Below are 13141 nucleotides of genomic sequence, written 5' to 3'. Positions count from 1 at the left end.
ACAAATTCTACCTTTGAGAAGTATGAAAGTAGAAAAAAATATCGAAAGCCGTTACATGTACAGACATTACTCATGATAATTTTAAACAATCATGTATATGCACAACATTCAAAAGATTGCTTTTAGTGTGAAAAAAGTAAACAGTCTCAAAAGAGGTCATGGCTTTCCAGTCCAGGGCTGTCACCAGCCACCTGACTCAATGAGCCCTTAATCATTCTGTGGCCGGAGCTCCTCACTTAATAAAGGAAGAGAAATGATTCTCAAGGTTCCTTCCAGCTCTAAAGGAATCTCATGAAACTACCTTTTCAAAAAGATAATTACAAGCAGGAAAAATTATATCCTAAAGTATTCAGTATTTAAAATAGAAATCTGTATACAGTGAGGTAATGGATGTGTTAACTGGAAGGGAAGAATCCTTTCACAATGTACACATACTTGTATATCAAATCACCCCGAAGAACACTTAAAATATCTCACAATTTTATTTGTCAACTACATGCCAATAAAGCTGCAAAAAACTGAAATCTGGCTAGGAAATGGTGGGGGGAGACACTTTACATAATAAATTTCTCTTATATTCCTCTAAGTTCTAGTTACAGGACTCAATATTTACAAGCAGACTATTAAAAGATGCAAAGTCTAATCATGTTCATTCATGTCTAACTTAAGAGACATGAATTTATAATTGCAAATTAAATTGTTTAATAAAACTTCAATATTTAAAAACAAATGTTTCTTTTTTATTACTATTTTTTCCTTTGTATTGAATTTATTGTAATGACACTGGTTAACGAAATTATATAGGTTTCAGGTGCACAGTTCTACAACACATCATCGGCACAGTGTACTGTGTGCTCGGCACCCCGAGTCCAGCCTCATTCCCTTACCTTTTATCCCCATACACCCTCCTCCACCTGCTCCCGCCACCCTCCCCCTTAAAACCAAATGTTTCAAAGATGACATATGAGCACTCCTGACTATCCTATTCATTATTTCATTCAATCAGTATGCCGAGCACCTACTATGAGTCAGGTATGGTCATATTTTAGTTTCGTTCAAGTGTTTCAAAAGTCAGAGTACGAGGATCTTACCAACATGGCCTCCTCCGATGGTGTACGTCTTCCCAGATCCAGTTTGTCCATAGGCAAAAACAGTTGCATTATAGCCTTCGATGAGTGACAACACAAGTGGCTTTATGCACACATTATAAACTTCAGCTTGAGTGGAATTTTTGCCAAAAACAAAATCAAAAGTAAAGACTCTATCTCTCCCAATGATAATTTGCTGGGTGTTTGGAATAACTCTCACACAAACTTGATGATTATGAAGAACTTCTTTGCAGAGCAGAGGTCTAATTCTTACAGCAACTTTTACTGGTATTTCTTCCATGGCAGCTTAGATTTTACTAAACAGATTTTCTACTCAACATTCAGTGCCTAGTGTGAGAAACTTCCATTTTACATAAGATCTGGACTCCTGTGTATCAAAATAAAAACAAAATTGAATTATTGACACTTCTACCCTAATAAACAAATCACCATCTAAAGCAAAGTCGATTACAGCAGGTTTTGCTCCAAAATAAGATAGTTACAAAGCATCTGTCTTGTAAAAGTACATCTATAATTTATAGATGAAACACTATGATGTCTGGATTTGCTATAAAATAACCTTGGAAATGAAGGCCATGTATTGGCAAAAGCACAAGGGATTCCAACGTGCCCTTCTTTCTGTAATGCTATTTCCCAGCTCAGTCTAAATATTGAATAATTAGGGAGTTAGAAAATTAAGGCAGGAAAATAACTGGGAAATTGTACAGAGGTGTTGAAAGCAAGTCCTCGAACTAGGTTTTATGGCTATGCATTGAAAAATAATATCTCTTCTTTGCCACAGATATTATATAAATAAACCCATTAAAATAATTACAAGGATTTCCAAAAGTCAATATAAATTTAAAAGGAAGTTTTTATTCAAAATAATCAAAACTAACAGAAAATTGCTTTTGTACTCCTAAATTATGTTAAACATATTTCTGAAGCTCTCTGGTAGAATTAATACATTAAAAATTAAACTGCACCCTGGCTGGTGTGGCTTAGTTGGCTGGAGTATCATCTCATACTCAAAGGGTTACAGGTTCCATTGCCTGTCAGGGCATACACCTAGGTTGTGGATTCATTCCCCAGTCTGGAATGAATCCTATGTGCCCAGTCTGACACATAAGATCCCTAGCCCAGGCACTTAAAAATGGCAACCTATTGGTGGTTACACTGATGTTTCTCTCTCTCCCTTCCTCTCCCTCTAAACAGCAATGAAGAAATGTCCTTAGGTAAGGATAAAAAAATTTTAATTGCTAGCTATACTTACAACAAACAACTTGAAAAATAAATTAAGAAAACAACTCCACCCTGGCTGTATGGCTCAGTGGACTGAGTGCCAGCCTGCAAACTGAAAGGTCACCAGCTGGATTCCCAGTCAGGGCACATGTTGCAAGCCAGGCCCTGGTTGGGGGTGTACGAGAGGTAACTGATCATGATTTCTCACACACTGATGTTTCTTACCATCTCCTTCTCCCTCCCTTCCACTCTCTCTAAAGTAAATATATAAAATATTTTTTAAAATTCCATTTACATTAGCATCAAAAGAATAAATATACTTAGAAATAAATTTTTTAAGATGTATAAAATTGATACTTTGAAAAGTACAAAATATTGTTGAAAGACAGTAAAGAACTAAATAAGTGGGAAAAAACATCTCAAGTTCATGGATTGGAAGACACCATTGTTAAGATGACAATATTTCCCAAACTGATCTACACATTCAATATAACTCTTACCATAATCCTTACTTCTTTGCAGAAATTGACAAGCTAATCCCAAAATTCATATGCAAATTCAACGGACACAGAGTAGCAGAAACAATAGTGAAAGAGAACAAAATTAGAAGACATACTTCCCCAATTTTAAAACCAAGCAATAGTGCCCTGTGTGGCATGGCTCAGTGGATAGAGCACCAGACTGTGAACCAAATGGTCGCTGGTTCAATTCCCAGTTAGGGCACATGCCTGGTGTGGGTCACATGTGAGGCAATCACACATTGATGTTTCTCCCTCTGTTTAAAAGTAAATAAAATCTTTTAAAAAAACAAAAAAACAAGCAATAGTAATCAAGGCAGTATGTACAGGCATAGGCCAGGCTTAAAAATCAATGAAAAAGGAGAGGTAGAAGGTAAAAAGGGGATAAATGGTGAGGGAAGGAGACTTGACCCAGGATGGTAAACACACAACACAGTATACAGATGATGTGTTATATAGAACTGTATACCTGAAACCTATATAATTTTATTAACCAATGTCACCCCAATAAATTCAAAAAATAAATGGAATATGGGGAAAATATTAATGGAAAAGAATTGAGAATCCAGAAATAAATAATCACATTTATAGGCAATTAATTTACAACAAGCATGTCAAGACAATTTAATGGGGAAACATAATCTTTTCAACAAATAGTCATGGGACAACTGGATAGCCACAGTCATAAGAATGAAATTGGACTCCTACCTAATAGGCACAAAAGTTAATTCAAAATGGTTCATAGACCTAAATGCAATGGTTGAACTATAAGATTATTTTTAAGATCTTATTTTTTTTTAAAGAGAGGGTAAGGGAGGGAAAAAGAGATAGAGAGAAACAGTGATATGAAAGAAAAACACCAATTGGTTGCCTCTTGAATGCCCCCAGCACACCACCAACTCGGGGCCTGGCCCACAACCCAGGCATGTGCCCTGACCAGGAGTCAAACTAGCAACCTTCCCTTTGGGGATGATGTACCACCCACTGAGCCACAATGGTCAGGGTGAAACTATAAAATTCTTAAAAGAAAACATAAGGGTAACTCTTCCTAACTTTGGATTTGGCAATGGTTTTTCATATAGAACACCAAAAGCAAGAACAATGAGCAATAAAAGGAAAAATTTATAAAATGCATTTAATCAAATTTAAAAGTTTTATGCCTCAAAAGACACCATCAAGGACATGATGCAAAGACAACTCACCGAATGTGAGAAAATATTGAGCAATATATATAATAAAGATCTGTATCTGGAATATATAAAGAACTATGACAACTCAATACTAAAAACTTTTTTTAAGCAAAGGCTCTGAAAAGACATTTCTTCAAAGAAAATATTAAAATGGCCAATAAGCAAAGGCAAAGATGCTCAACATTAGCTACCTGGGAAATGCAATCAAAACCACAATGAGATGCCATATCATGCCCACTAACACAACTGTAGTCAAAAAGACAGATCACAAGCCTTAGCAAGGACATAGAGAATATAGAACCCTCATACACTTCTAATGGAAATGTGAAATAATGCAATTGCTTTGTAAAACAATCTGGCAGTTGCTCAATAAGTTAAATAAATGGTTATCATTTGACCCAGAAACTCTGCTCTTAGATATATATCTAACAGAAATGAAAACATCTGTTCACACAAAAACTTGTACACGAATACAGCCTTGGTAGGATAAAAGGTTTAAAAGTATAACCAGTAACCTATGATAATGTTTAGTGCAGATGATGAAAAGAATCAGTTTGGGAGAAGGCAAGTCTTCAACAGTATCATTAAGTAACCTAGCAGGCTAAAACTAAAATAACGTTTTTAGCACTACTTGCCATGGAAATATTAATTAAGACATATTTAACATTCGCTAGCCTTTAAAAAACTCTGCAGTGAGCGGATAAGTCTGAAAAGGATCATAATAACAAAAAGCATTTACATCACTCTATTTAAGGGCCCACTAGGAGTTAAAAAAATCAGCTCCTTGGGCTATAAAATTCCAAAACAGAGTCAGCAAACTATCTTTAATGGCCATAGAAATGCATCTAACCTTGTCAGTTTTATTCATTCCACTAATATTCAGTACTGAAAAAAATAAATACTCATATGTTTGGTAAATCTTTTCTAGGACCCTAAAGGACTCTACAATCACTTGGTACTGTAAATTTCTCCAAAGAAACTGCAGAGATGCTGTGTCGAGGTGGTTCTTCCCAATGTCTCTGAACACCTACATTAGAAGTTTTCATCATATAGATTAGTTTTTTTTAATGCCGCATTAAAACATGGTTTGTGCCTTGGCTAGCGTAAATCAAGTGGATTGAGGGTGGGCTGCAAACCAAAGGGTCACCAATTCGATTCCCAGTCAGAGCACATGCCTGGGCTGTGGCCCAGGTCCCCAGTATGGGGGGCAGGAGAGGCAACTGAGGCAACAGCACATTGATATTTCTCTTCTCTTCCCCCTCTCTAAAAATGAGTAAATAAAATGTTAAAAAAAAACACAAAAACATGGTTTGTGTTAAGCCAAGCCTAACTACTTCCAACGAAATTGAAATGAAAGTAGTGTTAAGTGTAGTTAGGATATTTTCGTTTTCTTGGTCTTCGTAATCGGAATTTGGCTACACAGGCAAGGGCCTGCAAAAAATTAATATACAAGGATGTGATGAAAAAATCCACAGCACTTACACTTCTTCAGCTTCTGGTTAATAACAGTGATCAGAAGCATAAGTATTATGCCATCATTAAATGTAAAGAAAGATGAAATCTGACGGGCTAGTACTATTTAGGCATACTCAATGGAAGTTTGAAAGCTGAGCAAAAGGCAAGAGAAATACTTGACCATTGTTGCCATGTCATCAATCAGAAATAAGTGCTTCCAAATACTGTTGCCATCCTGTGCCCTTGGTTTTTCAGAGGTAGTGATTGTCTAAAAACTGTGGCTTGTTAGTATTTCCTTAAGAAATTTCCCAGCTCCTGGATAGTGAGTTTTATAAGGATCTCAGAAAAGGATCCAAATACATAACGAACTAAGTGAAGAAAATATGAAGAGGGAAAACAACAAAGTTTAAAAAACTTGAAGAGGGCGGCGTTATTTGAAAGGTTGTAAAGAAAGAATTTGGGCACCCTTTTATCAATTTATGAACTGAGGGAGAGGGCTACCGGACTTACTACAGCCCTTATAATGCGCCAAGTTTCAACAAATCCGGGATGGAAAGAAAGCGGCCTGCGACAGACAAAACGAAAGCTCCAAAGGAGGTGAGCCTTCCCCTACCTTCCAGATCCCGCACTCGGAAGTACCAACACAAAAAAATACAGCAGGATCTGACTCAGTGCGGCTCGATCCCCCATCCTTATTCCCTCTGCCCTTCTCAGAGGGACCCAACTTCCTCCGGCCACTAGGCGGGAATCCCAGCACCCCCTCGGGCACCCTCCTCGGCCTCGCCGCTGCCCCAACCGCCCCCCGAGCCCACCCGCGGCAGAACCCCACCCCGAGAGCCCCAATCTCGGCCGGCACCCCCTCCTCCCAACCGCAGGCCTGGGACGCGGCAGGACTCCGCACGGCACCCAACCCTGCTAGCCCAGCCGGCACGCCCGCTGCGCACTGACCGGCAGGAGAAAGCCTCGGTCTCCGGCGGCGAGCACAGCGCAGAACTCCAGGATTTCCCTCCAACGCGCCGCCGCAGCCGCAGCCAGCGCCTTTTGTTGTCACGGGTTCTCTTGGCAACCGGCGACGCCGGAGGCCAACACCGCCCCTCCCAGCCAGCCGCAGGGCACCGCGTCGGCCCCGCCCCCAAGCCGCGTTCGACTTGCTCCAGCCAGGTCCGGAGGAGGTAGCACAAACCCTGTCCATTCCGCCCGGCCTCTAGGGAGCCGGCTGCAAGGCACCTGGTGGCCTACCTCCCAGCGTCACTGAAAATCCAGCACCCAACGACCCCTCTCAAACTACTGAGCCAAAGTAACTCTCTAGGGCCAGGTCCTGGCGGGGTAGTCCTCCTCATTTACCAAGATTGCCGGTTCAATTTGGGGTCAGAGCACAAACAAGAATCAACCAATAAATGCATCAATGGTGGAACAATAATCCGTGTCTAGGTGTCTCTCACTCTCCTTTCCTCTAGCTCTCTAAAATCAATAAATAATTTTTTTTAAAAAAGTAACTTTCTACAGATTTATAAAATGAATGTGAGTCACATTGCGTTTCAACATTTTAGCTACCAATTCAGTTTCTTTTTATTGAAGTAAAGTTCACATAAAATGAATCTTTTAAAAATATATAATATTTAGCCCTGGCCGGTGTGGCTCAGTGAATTGGCCACCTGCCTGCGAACCAAAGGGTTGCAGGTTCAGTTCCTAGTCAGGGTACATACCCAGGTTGCAGACTAGGTCCCAAATTAGAGGCACACAAGAGGCAACCACATACTGCTCTTTCTCTCCCTCTCTTTCTCCTTCTCTTCACCTCTATCTAAAAATAAATAAATAAAATTTTATAAGTATATAAGTCTCCTTATACTCCCCTCTGCCCACGATCACCACACTGTTGCCCATGTCCGTGAGTCCTTTTTCCTTTTTGCTCAATCCCTCCACCCTGTAGCATACCACCCCCATTTCAACTGCTCTCCATCTATGAGTTTATATTTTGTTTGTCCATTTTGTTCATTAGATTCCACATATGAGTGAAATCATATGGCATTTCTCTTTCTCTGACTGGCTTATTTCAATTAGCATAACATTCTCCAGGTCCAGCCATACTTTCACAAAAGTGAAATTTTATTCTTTTTTATAGTCCAGTAGTAATCCATTGTGTAAATGTCCCATAGAAGTTATATCCACTCATCCACTGACAGACACTCCGGCTGCTTCCATATCTTAGTAAATGTAAATAACACTACAATGAACATAGGGGTCCTTGTGTTCTTTCGAATTAGTGTTTTTGGTTCCTTTGGATATATCCCCAGCAGTGGGATAGCTAAGTCTAAAGGTAGATCCATTTTTAATCTCTTGAGGTATCTCCATACTGCTTTCCACAGTGGCTGCACTGGTCTGCATTCTCACCAACAGTGCAAAAGGGTTCCCCTTTCTCCACATCCTTGCCAGCACTTGTTGTTTGTTGATTTATTGATGATAGCCATTCTGACAGGTGTGAGATGGTATCTCATTGTGGTCTTAATTTGCATTTCTCTGATGATTAGTTATGTTGAGCACCTTTTCATATGTCTATTGGCCATCTGTATGTCCTCTTTGGAGAAGAGTCTGTTCAGGTCCTTTGCCCATTTTTAAACTGGGTTGGGTTTTTTTTTTTATGTTGAGTTTTGTAAATACTTTATAAACTTTTTTTAAAGCTTGAGACACCAAATTTATTCTTTAAGATTTTTTTTATTTTAGAGATAGGGAAAGAGAGATAGAAACATCAACGTGCAAGAGATTCCATTGCCTCTCACGTGCCCCCAGCTGGGGACCTGGCCTGCAACCCAACGCATGTGTCTGGACTGGGAATCCAATTGACAGCTTCTCAGTTCATGGGCCAGTGCTCAATCCACTGAGCCACACCAGCCAGGGCTTCTAAACTTTTTTATATTAACCCCTTATAAGATGTATCAGTGAATGTGTTCTCCCATTCTATGGGCTGTCTTTTTATTTTGTTGAGGACTTTACTGTGCAAAAAATTTATAGCTTAATGTAGTTCTGTTTATTTCCCTTGCTTGGGGAGATATATCCAATGAAAAATTAGATGAACAATGTCTAAGGTTTTCCTACCTATGTTTTCTTCTACCATTTTTATGGTTATGAGTCTAACATTTAAGTTTTTGATTCATTTTTAATTTATTCTTGTGAGTAGTGTAAGAAGGTGATCTAGTTTTATTTTTCTGTGCATATCTGTCTAATTTTCCCAACACCAGTTATTAAATAAACTATCTTTAGCCCATTGTATATGCTTGCTTCCTCTGTCAAATATTAGTTTACAATAAAGGTATGAGTTTATTTCTGAGCTCTCTGTTCTGTTCCATTGATCTATGTTTCTGTTTTTAGAAAAGTACCATGCTATTTTCATTGATATTAGGTAGTGGGATTCCTCCAACTTTGTTCTTTCTCAGGATCACTGTTGCTATGAGCAGCTTTTTGTAGTTCCATATAAATTTTTGAAATATTTGTTCTAGTCCTGTGAAATACATCATTGGCATCTTGATAGGAACTGCATTGAATCTATAGATTGCTATGCATAGTAAGGATGGTTTTTTTAAAAGATTTTATTTATTATCTTTAGAGGGGAAGGGAAGGAGAGAGGGAGAGAAGTATCAATGTATGGTTGCCTCTGCTGGGGACACACAATGTATAGTGTGTCCCCTGCCGGGACCTGGCCTGCAGCCCAAGCATGTGCCCTGACTAGGAATTGAACTGTGATCCTCTGGTTCACAGGCCCGTGCTCAATCCACTGAGCTACACCAGCCAGGACGTAAGGATGTTTTAATGATGTTAATTCTTCCTATCCATGAACACAGTAAATGCTTCCACTTATTTGTATCTTCTTCAATTTCTTTCTTCAGTATCTTGTAATTTTCCAAGTACAGGTCTTTTACATCCTTGATTGGCTTTATTCCTAGGTATTGTATTCTTTTTGAAGCAATTGTGAATGGGATAGTTTTCTTAATTTCCCTTTCTTTTTGTTCATTATTGTCATATGAAAATGGCACTTATTTATGGATATTAATTTTGTAACCTGCTACTTTGCTGAATTCATTTATCAGTTCTAGTAGTTACTTGGTGGAATCTTTGGGGTTCTCTATGTGTAGATCATGTCATCTGCCAATAATGATAGTTTTATGTCTTCCTTTCCAATTTGTGTGGCTTTTATTTCTCTCATATTTATATGCCTTTTTGTCTGATTTCTATGGCTAGGACTTTCAGTACTATGTTGAATAAGAGGAGAAAGTGAACATCCTGTCTCGTTCCTGCTCTTAAAGGAAAAACCTGCTGTTTTTGACCGTTGAGTATGATGCTGGCAGTGGGTTTGTCATATATGAGCTTTATTATGTTTAGATATGTTCCTTCTAATCCCACTTTGCTAAGAGTTTTTATCATAAATGGGTGCTGGATTTTATCAAATGCTTTTTCTGCATCTATTGATATGATCATGAAATTTTTATCCTTCATTTTGTTTATGTGGTGTATCACATTTATTGATTTGCAAATGTTGCATGAACCTTGCATTTCTGGAATAAATCCCACATGATCATGGTGTATGACCTTTTTCATGCATTGCTGTATTCAGTTTGCTAATATTGAGGATTTTTGCATCTATATTAATCAGGGGTATTGGCCTATAAATTGCTTTCTTTGCCGTGTCCTTATCTGGTTTTGGAATTTGGATAATGCTGACCTCATGAGTTTGTCAACCTTCCCTCCTTTTGAATTTTATGAAATATGTTTAGAAGAGGTATTAGTTCTTGAAATATTTGATAAAACTCCCCTGAGAAGCCATCTAGTCCAGAGCTTTTGTTTGTTGGGAGTTTTTTTGTTTTAAGACTGAATTTATTTTTTTTAAGATTTTTATTTATTTATCTTTAGAGGAGAAGGGAAGGAGAGAGGGAGAAAAATATCAATATATGGTTGCTTCTGGTGTGTCCCCTGCTGGGAACCAGCCTGCAACCCAGGTATGTGCCCTGACTGGGAATCAAACCACGATCAATCCACTGAGCTACACCAGCCAGGGCTTGTTGGGAGTTTTTTGATTACTGCTTCAATTTCACCAGGTGTAATCAAACTATTCAAATTCTGATTCTTCCTGATTTCATTTTAGAAGATTGTATGTTTCTAGGAATTTATTCACTTCATCCACATTGTCCAGTTTGTTGGCATACAGTTGTTCATAATATTTCCTTACAATCCTTTGTATTTCTTCGGTGTTCATTGTTATTTCTCCTCTTTCATTTCTAATTTTATTTATTGTAGTCCTTTTTCTTTTTTTCTTTATCAGTCTGGTTGAAGGTTTGTCAATCAAGTTTACATTTTTAAAGAAGCAGAGCTTGGATTCATTGATCTTTTGTATTGTTTTTTTTAGACTGTTTCATTTATTTCTGTTCTGATTGTAAAGGTCATTTTTAAAGTTGAGTCAATTCGGGTCTTGGTTCCAAGGAACAGAAACCAACTCTGGATTTTTTAAAGGGGGAAAAGAGACTTGTCTGAAAAGTTTATCATTAATGAGCATTTTATAAGTAATAGAAACTCCAAATTGGATTATCTTAAATAAGAAAATTAATTTCAGTTCATAAAACTTGAAATGAAATGTGAAAAGTTATGTTTTAGAGTCAACGGAACATTTTTCCATATACTCGAGTTTATTTGAGGGACACCTCCATTCTGTTACATCAGTTAATTCCTGTACCAATTCCATACAGCTTTAGTTACTCTAACTTTCTGGTACATTTTGCTATCTGATAGGACAAGCCCTTCCTTACTGTTCTAAGTTTTCTTAGCTGCTCTTGGTATTTGTCTTCCTAAATAACTTTTGAATCAGTTTGACAATTTCCAGAAGAAAGTTCCACTGAAATTTTTAATTGGGATTGCATTTTATTTTTTCTTAATGTATATGATTTTTATAAACATAAAGGACAACTTTTAAATTGTAAGAATTTCAATGGCTCTTTATGATAAAGTCCAATCTTCTGGACATGGCATACAAGGCCTTCCATGTTCTACTTTTTTGCTTACCTTTCTAGACTGCCTTTCTACCCTGCTATTTCTTTCTCACATTTTATTCCTCAGTATCAGCAGAGACTATATATTATTTATTTTTATGTTCCCCTTGTTGAGCAGTGTTTAAAACAGTATATATTAAGGTCACTGGACACATTCAATAAATATTTAAAGAAATAAAAATTAAAAACAGAAAACAAGTAACTTGCTTAAGGCTACACAGTCGGTAAGTGGCAGAGGCGATCTGAAGTCTGTGTGTGTCAGATGACACAGTCAACACTGCCTCCCCAAAGACTATGCTAGTCTTCTACATAATGCCTATCTCTCCTTTTTCTTCCCTTCCCCACCCCTCCTCTCACGGTTTATTTGCCATCAAGATCCAAACATGGTCCACATGTAGTGTTTGGTTGATATGCTGCTTAATTCTTTTAAGCAGTTATAGGTACCCCCCACTTTCATGAAAATTGTGGTAAAATACACACAAAATGTACTCTCTTAACACTTTTTGCAGTTGCATTTACACTGCTGTGCAACTCATCTCCAGAACTTTTTATCTTGAAAACCTGGAACTCTACACCCTTAAGCTAAACAATAGTTCCCCGCTCACCCCTTTCTCCAGGCCTTGGCAACCACTGCTGTACTTTGTTCTCTATGAATTTGAACTCTGGGTACTTCATACACTGGAATCATGCAGTATTTGTCCTTTTGGGACTGGCTTATTTCACTTAGTATAATATTCTAAAGGTTCACCCATATTGTAGCTTGTGTCAGAACTCCCTTTTTAAGACTGAGTAATATTCCATTGTGTGGAATAACATTCACATTTTGTTTTTATCCACTCATCTCTTGTTGGACACTTGGGTTGCTTCTTTTAGCTATTTTGACTAACGCTGCTATAAACAAGGATATACAAATATCTCTTTAAGATCCATCTTTCAACTCTTTTTGGATATATGCCCAAAAGTGGAGTCGCTGGATCATATGATAATCCTATTTATTTTCTGAGGAACTGACATACTCTTTTCAAGAGCAGCTGCACCATTTTACATTTCCACCAGCAGGGCACAGGCATCCAATTTCTCCACATTCTTGCTAATCACCACCTTTTTTTCTTTCCACCATTTATTTGTTAAAGAAACTATGCCATTTATCGTTTAGAATATCTCACAGTATTGATTTGGCCATTGCATCTTTCTGTTGTTGTTTCACTTGTTCCTGCATTTCCTACATTTCCTGTAAACAAGTAGTTAGATCTAGATTCTTGATTAGATTCAGGTTCAATTTTTCTGGCAAGAATAATTCACAAATGGGACCGTGTACTTCCCATTACAACACACTAGTAGGCGCACATCTGTATATCCCCCTTTTAGTGATGTTAAGATTAGTAGCAGGTACTTTCAACCTAATCTATCCATTAAAAAAGTTCCCCATCAACATTTTACCTAATGGTTTTAAAAGCCATTGATGACCACTTTCCAGGCCTATTATTTCATTAGGGATTCCAAAATGGTAATTTTCTAATTCTAATATTCCTTTTTACATTTATTGAAATTATTCTAGTTTCCTTCCATCAGGTTATCCTGAAATGCAATTAGTATAGAAATGGCACGATACATAC

The 13141-nt window shown here is 37.8% G+C and overlaps 1 protein-coding gene across 2 annotated transcripts in view; it reads right to left on the bottom strand.

Annotated features, from left to right (window-relative positions):
* Positions 1-6500, bottom strand: part of KIF27 (kinesin family member 27) — an 89360-nt gene extending 82860 nt beyond the window's left edge. For both annotated transcript variants that reach the window (XM_053656573.1, XM_053656574.1), the window contains exons 1-2: positions 6442-6500; positions 1092-1476 (exon numbers count right to left, since the gene is read on the bottom strand). In XM_053656573.1, the coding sequence (XP_053512548.1) occupies positions 1092-1389 (298 nt within the window). In that variant the 5' untranslated portion in view covers positions 1390-1476; positions 6442-6500. The remainder of the gene's footprint in view (positions 1-1091; positions 1477-6441) is intronic.
* Positions 6501-13141: the final 6641 nt, after the last annotated feature.

This window comes from Artibeus jamaicensis, unplaced genomic scaffold (genome assembly GCF_021234435.1).
Source record: "Artibeus jamaicensis isolate MK-2021 breed Jamaican fruit bat unplaced genomic scaffold, CSHL_Jam_final scaffold_1964, whole genome shotgun sequence".
In the NCBI taxonomy this organism is placed as follows: Eukaryota; Metazoa; Chordata; class Mammalia; order Chiroptera; family Phyllostomidae; genus Artibeus; species Artibeus jamaicensis.
Note: the sequence above shows the minus strand (reverse complement) of the source record. Positions and strands in the feature narration are given on the sequence as shown.